The sequence below is a fragment of the Populus alba genome, chromosome 13 (assembly GCF_005239225.2).
Source record: "Populus alba chromosome 13, ASM523922v2, whole genome shotgun sequence".
Classification (NCBI taxonomy): domain Eukaryota; kingdom Viridiplantae; phylum Streptophyta; class Magnoliopsida; order Malpighiales; family Salicaceae; genus Populus; species Populus alba.
This window is the reverse complement of record NC_133296.1, coordinates 4,948,762-4,959,323: the sequence shown is the minus strand read 5'-3', so window position 1 is coordinate 4,959,323 and position 10,562 is coordinate 4,948,762. Positions and strand designations below refer to the sequence as shown.

Genomic DNA, 10,562 nt, shown 5'->3' with positions numbered 1-10,562 from the left:
ATTGTTTCTCTTTTCACAAAATATTGTTCACTTGAACAATATATTTTTTCTCTAAATATTTAGTTTTTTTTATTTTTTATTTTATTATTTAATATTGAATTTGCTTATCCTTATCCCATAACCCGGGTCATAGATTTAAATGATTAACTTGGGTTTTTTTTTTAGTTGATTTTTTTTTTCTTCAATTCCATTCTTTAACATTTGGTTGATTTGAAACCAAATTTGTTTTCTACGAGGTTATCTTAGTCTCATTTCTTAGGTCACGGGTTTGAAGGGTTAACTTGAGTTTTTTATTTTTGTGTTTTCTTAATTTTTTTTAATTTAATCCTTCAATATTGGGTTGATTGAAAAAAATTAAAATTCATAATCTACTTTGAATTTTTTATTAGATTATCGCAGTCACATGACCTAGGATGCAGGTTTGGTAGGTTAACCCGAGTTGACTCAAGTTGTTTGTTTTTTGGTCTTTTTTGTAATTGATTTTTTTTTAATTTCATCTCTTAACATTGAATTGATTGAGAATTGAGTTTTATAAAAATAAATTTGACCTACTCTTCCCCTAGCCTGAGCCTATGGCAATATCGAGCTCTTTCTAAGGGTTGAGCCCATGAGAGTTTTGAGTTATTCCTTATTTAGAGCATGTGACACTCGAATTGTAAAGTAATATATATGGTTATAAGGGATGTTCCTAACTTGTGAGTTAGAATTTGCAATGTCATGAATTATTGATCAACTCCCCAAGCTTGCAATGTATATGGAGTGATTGACCTCCATGTGTTGAAACATTAGTTTAAACCCCCCAATCTTTGAAACTTGAAAGGCTAATCACACTTTCCAAGTAGCAAGTAATCAATCCTTAATTTTTTTTTATGTAATTTGTGATTGTTGATGCTAGGCTTCAAAGACTAATAAGATAGTATTTGATATGTTGGATAAAGAAAGACTAGAGATGATAATTGTTTTTGTGAAGTTGTTTAGTGTACCTTTGAATATTATAAAAATCAATTTTTATCCTATCCAAGGTTGTTTTAATGGAGAAATTATTTTTCCAATTAAAAAGGGCAAGATAATCAAGTCCAATTCTCTATATAAGGGTTAATTCAGGTTGATTTGGCCAACATAATTTTCGAAACTCGACTAGGGGGATTGACCTGTGTCATTAGTCTAGTTGATAATTGATGCGGGTCAATTTAATGATAAAAATAATTATTATCATAGTTTTAAAACTTGAATAAAGGGCCAACCCGAGGCAAGTTCTAAGTCACAGGTCGGGATAATCATTGACTCCAGTTAATATAAAAATAAAAATTATTATTATTATCATAGTTCTGAAACTCAAATGAGGGGTCAATTGGAGCTAAGCTCAGGTTAGGTTGACCATTGATCAAGGTTAACGTAAAGATAAAAGTGATTATTGTCATAATAATTTTAAGATGTATTTAAATCTTATCCTACCCAATTATGCTCTCTCTCTCTCTCCCTCTCTCTCTCTCTCTCTCTCTCTCTAAAGATAGAAACCCTTAAGTTTAATCTTTGTTTCCAGTTCTTTGAATGAGAGTTATTGACCACAGTCAAGAATTATTGGCAAATGGGAAGCAAGTACTCTTCATGTTAATGCAAGAGGCGGCTATCATTATAAAGTTGCTGCTGCTCCTTGTAAAAGCTAGCTGGGCCTAGAAAACCATTGTTGTTTATCTTAATTTTTGTTTGTAACACTCAAGTTAAGCAGCTGGAGATGGAGACGAAGGGTCAAAAAGATGGATTCCACTACTTCAACTCTTGGAAAACCATTGCCCTGACAGTGTGCTTTGAGATAAAGGAAAATTGATAGAAAGTGATCCCCCACCGAGCCCTTTCCGCCCCCTCCATTATCCACCCCCAAAAGCTTCTTGCTTACATGCACACAATTCTAGGGCTCCATCGTCGTTTTATGTTTTCCATCTAGGTTCCAATAAGACTCAGATTCGAAAAAAAAAAAAAAAAAAGATCGATGGTATTTTGAGTTTTATATTCGTTTTTGAGGAAATCCAATACTCTTACTTCCTGCACAAGGAAACTTCCAGCAAATATATCTGTCTTCTCTCTTTCTTTTTCGGCCTAGTTTCAATAAAAAAAAAAAATTATTTTTACGTCAGAATGCTCATTGTGAGGTAAGGTGGCTTGAAGAAAATGAGACTGCTATTTTGATGATTTAGAGGGTGTTTTCGAGTATAGTATTTGTTATTTCTTAAAATGTTTTTTATTTTAAAACATATTAAAAATATATTTTTTTATTAATATTAACACATTAAAATAATTTATAATAAAAACAATGTAAATTTTTTCAAAAATATTTTCCATCACAGTGCAAACCCTATTAATTTCAAATAAATTGGGGTGAGCAATAAAATGTATTCCCTATAGGAACTACACTAGAAATTAACCAAGTTGATCAATCGAATAAAGTGAATAGTACTACGTAAAAGATAGGTTGATTCTTTTTCTTTTTTAATTCTTTCAATTAAAATGGCTACTAAAGTCCAAAGATAGAAGTGGTGAGATTTGCTAGATATATCTATGAAAGTGTGATAATAATTATTTTTTAAAATATATTTTATTTTAAAATATTTTTGACACCCGTATATCAAAATAATGTAAAAATATTAAAAATTAATTAAAAATATTTTTTAAATACAAAAATAATTAAAAAAAATACAATGGGACCACGGTGTTGAAAACGAAGAGGCGTGAAGGGTATGATGGTAATGGGAGAGGCCACTAGCGAGGGAGAAATTAATGTTGATGGAAATCCGTCTCAGATTCTATGACATATCACCACTTCCATAAGCACAGCTCATGCCTCCTGTAAATAATGTCAATAGATTCCTTCTTGTCTGGGAATCACATCACATGCTGACCACTAACATTTTGCCCTAATTCAATTATATTCATCTTATTTACAAATGTAAACGCTTCTAGAAGTTCCTTTCATTAATTTTAACTCTAAAATATTATAATTTTTTTTTTATCTAATCTTGGATTTAATTAGCTTATATTTTCATAGGATATATAAATTGTCTTTCATTAAGTTCCAACTTATTAATTTTGGATTTGTTTATTGATTGTTTCCTAGTTATTTACAGATAATTTAAACCTGTTATTGTAATTGTTTTTGAATTTTTACGGAATAAGACTATGTATTTTTATAATTTTGATTAAGATTTATCTAATTTTAGATAAAAATGAGTAAAAAAAACAGAAAATAATCACTTTTAGAGTTTTGATGTTTGTTTTAAACTCGAAACTATAGCTTTCTATCCGTCACATAGATTCCATTGTACTAAAGAAGCACGATATTAACTTTTGTATTTGGATCATTATCAAAAATAAAAACATTTGCTTTTTGCTGCAATGGTCGCTATTAGAGCTTGGATTGTTTTGATTAAAGAACTTTCTATGTCATTTTGTATGATAAAGACATTGATTATAACATGAGACCTCCTGATCCATCGTCTATTTCTAATTAAATATAAAAATGTAATTGTAGTTGTTTTTTAAAGTGTTTTTCATTTAAAAATATATCAATATAATATTTTTTTAATTTTTTAAAAGTTATTTTTGAAATCAACGCATCGAAATAATCTAAAACTACAAAAAAAATTTATTTTTTTAAAATATAAAAATAAACAGGCCTAAATAAAATATTTACCCTCTACTTGTGTCGTTATTTCACTCTCTATTTTTTATATTTTATTTTAATTTTAGTTTCCATAATTCTTTTATATAAAATCTTGAACAAAATTCTTGGAGTTCGGCCCAACTCCAATACTCTCTATAAGTTGCCATCTAAAATAAAAAAGCTCAATTCTCGGGACAAGAAGAGAAGCCCAAGAACTCAAATAAAAATGGTAATTATTATACATGTATAAAAGAAAACGGTGTTTTCATGCGAAAATGACATTATTTTAAATTTGTGATTTTGTAGTGTTCATAAAATTGTAATTTTTATTTTTTTATTTATATTTTGTATTTTTATTATTTTATACTCTGTCTATTTATCATCAATTTTCTCTCTCTTGTCTTTGTTTGTTTGTAATATTTTTTAGTTTTTATTTTTTTCCTTACACTTTTTTTAGAAAAAATACTATTTTTTTATTTTTTACACTTTAAATATTTATTACTCTATACTTTTTGTTATTATATTTATTCTTTTGTATTTTTTTTTTTGAAAAATTGTTATATAAGGCTAAGAAAATAATGTTTCAATGTAACAATTACAATATTATTTTATTTTTCTGCTACGTTAAAAATTAGCTTGAAATCTTATATATTTATATTAAAAAATATAATATTAATTATATAAAAGCATCAACTTTTTGATTTACAGTTATACTTTTTACTCAATGTAAAAAAATGCGTTAATAACACTTATATATTAATTTTTTTATGTTAAAAAAAATATTTGACTTGCATCGAGGCGAATTAAATAAACATGTTAATATTTTATTTTATTATTATTTATTAGCATGAATAATTCTCAATATATTTAATTAAATACATGCATAAACCTTTGAATTTATAATTAGAATTGAAACAAAAAAACACATTTTAGAAGTCTACATATTTTGTTTTTGCCAAAAAAAAAAAATCTCCTACCCACAATAAAACACGGTTAAATACCTAGTCATAACAGAACGTCCACCTCCATTTACCCGACTGAAAATAATACAGACAGACTTATTTTTATGGAGATGAAGGTGAAAATGGGTAAAAAAATACAATCAATAAACTAAATTAGTAGTATTGTGCTGTAAAACTCTAAAACATCGGCCCTCCATTAAAGATAATAATTCATCCACTTTCACTCCCAACCATCACAAATATATGCTCATCATTTTTGACTTTGTGAAAAAAAAAAATGGAAAGATAACTTCTTCATTCATGATACAGGCTTGCTTTGGACATTTCAAGCCTAAATTATTGACAGTTGATCACTTCGTATTATCAAAATCATTACCGCCAGAAAATGGCTGCCGCAAATGTCATTATGTGCCAGCAGATGACTATGTGCGCGCACGTAGCGGTAGGTGATCGGTGGAGCTGCCATTGACTTCGTAAAGATTTAGGAGCTTCGAATCAACCAAAACGCAATTTCAACAATCCTTGCATTTGATAAAGCAAAGGCATTGAGAAGGAGAAGGGGGTGCAAAAACGGAAAGTCGACTCAACCTCTCTTCGTTTAATTACTGCAAGACGGACGCAGAGGGTTTCTTGTTTTGGTGTTTCTCGAAAGATTGATATGTGTCCTTTAAGGTTTATCTTGGTGTTCTTCTCAGCCGTTTTAGCTGGATATTTTGCATGGAGGACAGTACGATCATCGCCCGAGATTGATGATTTTGTTTCCGATGATTCAACTGCCGAAAAGACTTCCTTGAGAGAGAAACAAGAATTCAATTTCAAAAGGGTATGTTTCCATCGAGAATGAATTCTTTAACTTTATGATCCTTTATGTTCAATCAAGAATTCTTTTCTTCTCCTTCTCTTGGTACCAGTCTTGATAATTGTTCGTTATTGGGTTTTCTTTTCAGATTATTCAAAATGGATTCTGGGTATTTGTCGACATGGCTAGTGGGAGGTACTTGTGGAGGAACTTCAAGGAGATGAAGAAAGTTGAGACATTGAAAAGCTTATAGGATTTGACCATGGCCGTTTCCGATTTATTTGTTCTTTTAGTAAATAATAATCTCTGTATCATTGGGGCGAAAATAATTGTAATCTCTCTTTCGCTTGCTGTTGAGGATGGGAGGGCATGGATCTTCTGTCATCTGTGTTTTGTTCCTGCTAAGGCATGGATTAATGAAATTAGATTTATCATTATTTTCGCACCACACTTGAATTACCATAAATTGGCAGTGCTTGTACTCAAATATGAAGGCAGATAATCAAAGTCCAGTAGTTAAATCTGAAACTTTCAAATTGAAGACCTTAATATTTCTTGATTCAATTTCTGTGTCTGAGCAGATGAAAGTTCAGGAAATGAGAGGAGGACAGACTATTGACAGCATGGAGAATGAGAGCAGGCTAAATTTCTTACATATATACATATATAATACACGGTCCAATTTGCCTCCGGATCAAAAAAGAAGAAGAATCATCCCATGTAATAATTGGCACAGATGTTGTGCTGTGCATTAGAACACAAGTAAAAAGGATTATCAGAGGAGCAAATATCATCGATGCAATGCTGACGGAGAACCAGCTGCGAGCCTGCGAACGCTTCAATTTAGGTCCGCTTGCAGCTTAATAGACATGTACAGAAGTGTAACAAGAGCACCTTGCGGGAGTGGAGCAAACCTAGCAAGATTTGAACCAACCCACATGGCTACCACTACCAGAGCAACCATGCTGCTGCTCCTCTTTCCACATGCCCAGCTAGCAAATTGGAGACACAGAACAAGCGAGATCCCACCTCTCCCACCCAAAATCCATGCAATCAGATAACCAATCTTGTACCCAGCATCCAATTGTCTGTCGAACAACGCCATGAGACTGCTGAAGGCGAGAGATAATAGAGATCCAAAAGTATGCAGTAAGAAGAGAGAGATAAATGCAGATCTTAGCACTTCGCTAAAAGGGCCTCTTTCCTGATCTAGGCTTCCTTCTTCGGGTTCCTCTTCTGTCTCACTGTAGAAGGAAGGATCCTCACTCACGTTATAATGCTCCCAATACCTCTCGCTCCTTGTTTTCCTCTTCATTTCAGCCCACCTGTATATCCTTACCCAGTTTTCAACTTCAGGTGTATAGTATTGTTTTTTGCTATATGACCTGCCAGTTTCTTCTTGAAACCGAAGTACTCGATCATACTGAGTCCTTGTCACTTCATTAGAGAGTATCTATTTAAGAAATGGTTTGTGAGAAGGTAAATATACAGTCTGGAAAATGGAAATTAAAATAATACAATAACCATGAAACTAAAGGAAAAGAATGCAACCACCACCACATTACACTCGGTCAAGACCTTAAATCTCATCGACCGACACTATTACTATTTCCATGTGGATTTAGGGAAAATCAGTTATTAAAAGTCAGCTTTTCAATATTCTAATTTTTCCATACAACAAACTAACTGGACGTTGCCAAGAACTTAAAACAAGACTAGTACACCGCTTGAATTTTTCCAGTCCAACAAGGGTTGTCATTCTACCCCACTGCATCCATGCTTGTTTGAGCGTGTTTGGCAATGTGGTAGCGGTTGCTTTTCAAATAACTTTCATGCCGAAATGCATGCCAATGATGTTTTTTCATTTTTTAAAAATCATTTTTGACATCAGCACATCAAAAAGATCCAAAAAGTACAAACCACATTAAATTTTAACAAAAAAAAAAAACTTTTGAATTTTTTGGGAACGCGTTTCAACCACGTCCCCAAACACTACCTTTCTCCAGATAGGAATATAGACTACTTTAAGTTGTTATCATTCTAATAAAATCAGTAATTAGCAGAACAAACACCAAGAAGTTTATCAAGGATTTCTCACTTCGTATGCATGCCGAATGCTCTTGAACAGCTCACCAGCTTGTGAATGCTTGCTGACATCAGGATGATACTGCAGCCATAATACAAGAACAAGTGTCAAGGAGAAAACCATTAGCAAACATCTTGGGGATAGTTCTTGAAAAAGTATGGTAATCTTTTATGACCTTTCAAACAAAATGAATCTAGAAGAAGTAATCATTCATGGTAAATGACAGTCAATATCTAAAACCTCAGTCACAAGGCTAAAAGAAGGTATAAATAACATGAATCATATGAGAGCGAGAGAGAGTTAAAATGTAACTTGCATGAATTTAACAAGTGATGTTAAGATCAAGGACATCGGGCCCTATTGCAGCTGATGCGTGCGTGCTTGTGTGTGGATATCAGGCCACTGCTTGGAGGTTGGAACCCCAGAGAAGGCATGAGCACTGTAGTAAATCGTGGAGAAACAAAAGTGCACAATTCCTTTTATAATGTCTTCTGGCATAACCAACCACCAATGACCATGGAAACCCTAAAAAACTAAATTATTAACCAACTGTGTACATCTCCTTCAAACCAACACGATTGTTTGAAGCAACAAAAAATAAACCAAGACATTCTATCCTGTAGCAGCTGCCCTTTTTAAGCACATTCTAGTATTAATCATCTTCCAACAATCCCATCCATCTATTTCTAACACAGCATTTCAACTCCTACTGCATAACTGCAAGCCAACGCAGAGGAGGAAGCCCTTTTTAAGCACAGTCCATATAGAGTCACACGGATGACAATAAACAACCCTCCTTTGATAAACTCGCCGATGAAATATTCAAGTTTAATTATACCTCCTTTCTGCGATGCAATATGGAAAAATCTCCATGATACTGTTTCATCAAGTAAAAGTTTTAGGAACTCGAAACCTAACCTAACACAACTCTTTAGATTACCTTAGCTAGCATTAAACCCACAACTTAATTTTAAACAAGACCCAAGTTTTTTTTTTTTTTTTAACCTATAATTAATTAACCTTAAAACACTACTACATAAACTCATTTGTCTCAAATTTATATACAAGAACAGGTTCTTGAAATCAAACACAAACCTAAAACCTCCAAAATTGCAAACAGTGATTAGTGTTCGAATTAAAAATAGCTACGATTTACAGACTTAATAAATAAAAACAATTACTGCATAATTAGAATTACCTTTCGAGCAAGAAAGCGATAAGCTTTTTTAATATCGGCTGAAGTGGCGGTCCGCTCGAGTCCCAGTACCGCGTAATGGTCTTGCTCGCCGCCGTTGATTGCTGCCCATGATGACGATGATGATGCAGCTACCACTGTTGGGCCCCATTTGTTGTTTTTGCGATGGCGGGATTTATTGTCAAGGTTAGGATGGTGGGTCCAGCTACCGATCAGGTAATTGTGGCCACCGGTTATGATGGAGCTGGAGGAGGAGAATGAAGCAGAGGCGTCGATTGTGGTGGGGATAAGTCCCACCAGGAGGAGGCGCGCTTGCATTATCGTTCATGCATCTCTCTCTCTCTCTCTCTCTCTGTGTATCGTGTGGTGGTGGTGAATCAACCTGTGGACATCGAGTGTTTGACAAATGATGCAGAGAGGAAATCAGCGACTCTTTTTTGTTGTTGAATTATAAAAGTACTCCCTGGAGTTTGGAGGATTCATCAATTTTATCCCCTAGAAGCCCTAAACTAATTTGCTCTCAACTAGTTTATAAGGATTACTTTTCTTCAAAACTCCTCCTTGTTTCAATTCTACACCTATTTAATTTAATTGAAATTCAGATTTCAAGCAAATTGTATTTTGACCGTACATCTTCTCAGAAGCTATGCCATTCAAAACTTCTGATGTCCTGATTGTGTCTTCTTCAATAGTTGAACATCTAAGCAAAATTGAGGGTGGATTTTATTATATTCCATTTATCAAATGAACAATAATTATTCTGTGGAAGGAAATCTGCCACATAAAAGGCTATGTTAGGACAAATGATGGATGTCCATCCAAAACAGAAGGTCTTTTCTGTCGATCTGACAAGGCAGATGAAGATGAACAACACAGTTTGTAGAGATACTTAGCAACTAAGCACCCAATCCGTTAAATTATTTTTCTTCTTAAACTCTTGAAACAACGATTTTAATTACTATTATATGAGAAGCCCATTTCACTATTGCATTTATTATATCACCTCTCAAGTTTGCACTATAAATTGCCACCATGCATAACCTGTTTATATTTTTACTGCAGAAACGGTGTTTTTAAAAAAATTTAAAGCCAGTTCAACTTCACATTTTCCAACTCTTTCCATGGTTGATAATTCAAAAAAACCAGGACATGAGAGAGTTACAAATCTCTTGACAGGTGCTCCATCAGCTTCTTTAGATCTTCAACAACTTACCCAGTAAGCGAGGACCACCACCTATACCAACATGTGCATTTAGACAAGCCCAGTTATTAAGAAACGAGAATCGCATGCAAGAGAGACGTTGGTAGGGGTGTCATCGCTGTCACAGTCCATCAAAAACTCCCCTCTCACCATTCTAAGACTAGGGACACTAAGTGTGATCTTCAAAAGTCTAAGAATAGAGTGACAGGCAGTCGCAACTGTAAGGACAACCACCTCCATCTTCGTAGTCTTCCTCGAGTACAAAAAAGGCTCCGAAGATACGTGATATCCGTGGTTATATGAAAACACCCTTTAAACTTGCAATAGCTGAACCTCACCTCTCTGTGAACTTCATCCACCGCAGAGATGAACCTGAATAACTTTGATAGGCTCACAGACCTAAGAAAACACATGTAAAATCATCGACAGTAGCCTGGAGCTTGCCATGCCATGTGTCAAATTCTTATGGCAATGATCCGGAGATCCGTTCATGCACGGTATCACAACTTGGAAACCAACTCCATTTTTAATTTCAAAAACCTCTGCGCAAATATGTAAGCATGGTATCCTGTTTCAGATGAATTACAATTTGGTTCTTGGGGTCTGTACTGTGTGCAGCTAGCAAAATAAGACTATCTTTTTGCTGCCTTAAGTGTTTACA

At 33.6% G+C, this 10,562-nt stretch overlaps 2 protein-coding genes across 2 annotated transcripts; one reads left to right on the top strand and one right to left on the bottom strand.

The window, feature by feature from the left end:
* The first annotated feature begins 4,891 nt into the window (after positions 1-4,891).
* On the top strand, positions 4,892-5,885 carry LOC118036420 (uncharacterized). Its single transcript, XM_035042111.2, has 2 exons — positions 4,892-5,443; positions 5,568-5,885. Exons 1-2 carry the CDS (start codon positions 5,279-5,281, stop codon positions 5,670-5,672), a joined length of 270 nt encoding a protein of 89 aa, XP_034898002.1. The 5' UTR covers positions 4,892-5,278; the 3' UTR covers positions 5,673-5,885.
* A 165-nt stretch (positions 5,886-6,050) lies between these two features.
* LOC118036419 (uncharacterized) lies at positions 6,051-9,380 on the bottom strand. The gene is made up of 3 exons (XM_035042109.2): positions 8,704-9,380; positions 7,518-7,586; positions 6,051-6,872 (listed from the first exon to the last, which is right to left on the bottom strand). The coding sequence occupies exons 1-3, from the start codon at positions 9,016-9,018 to the stop codon at positions 6,258-6,260; spliced, it is 999 nt and encodes a 332-aa protein (XP_034898000.1). The 5' UTR covers positions 9,019-9,380; the 3' UTR covers positions 6,051-6,257.
* Positions 9,381-10,562: the final 1,182 nt, after the last annotated feature.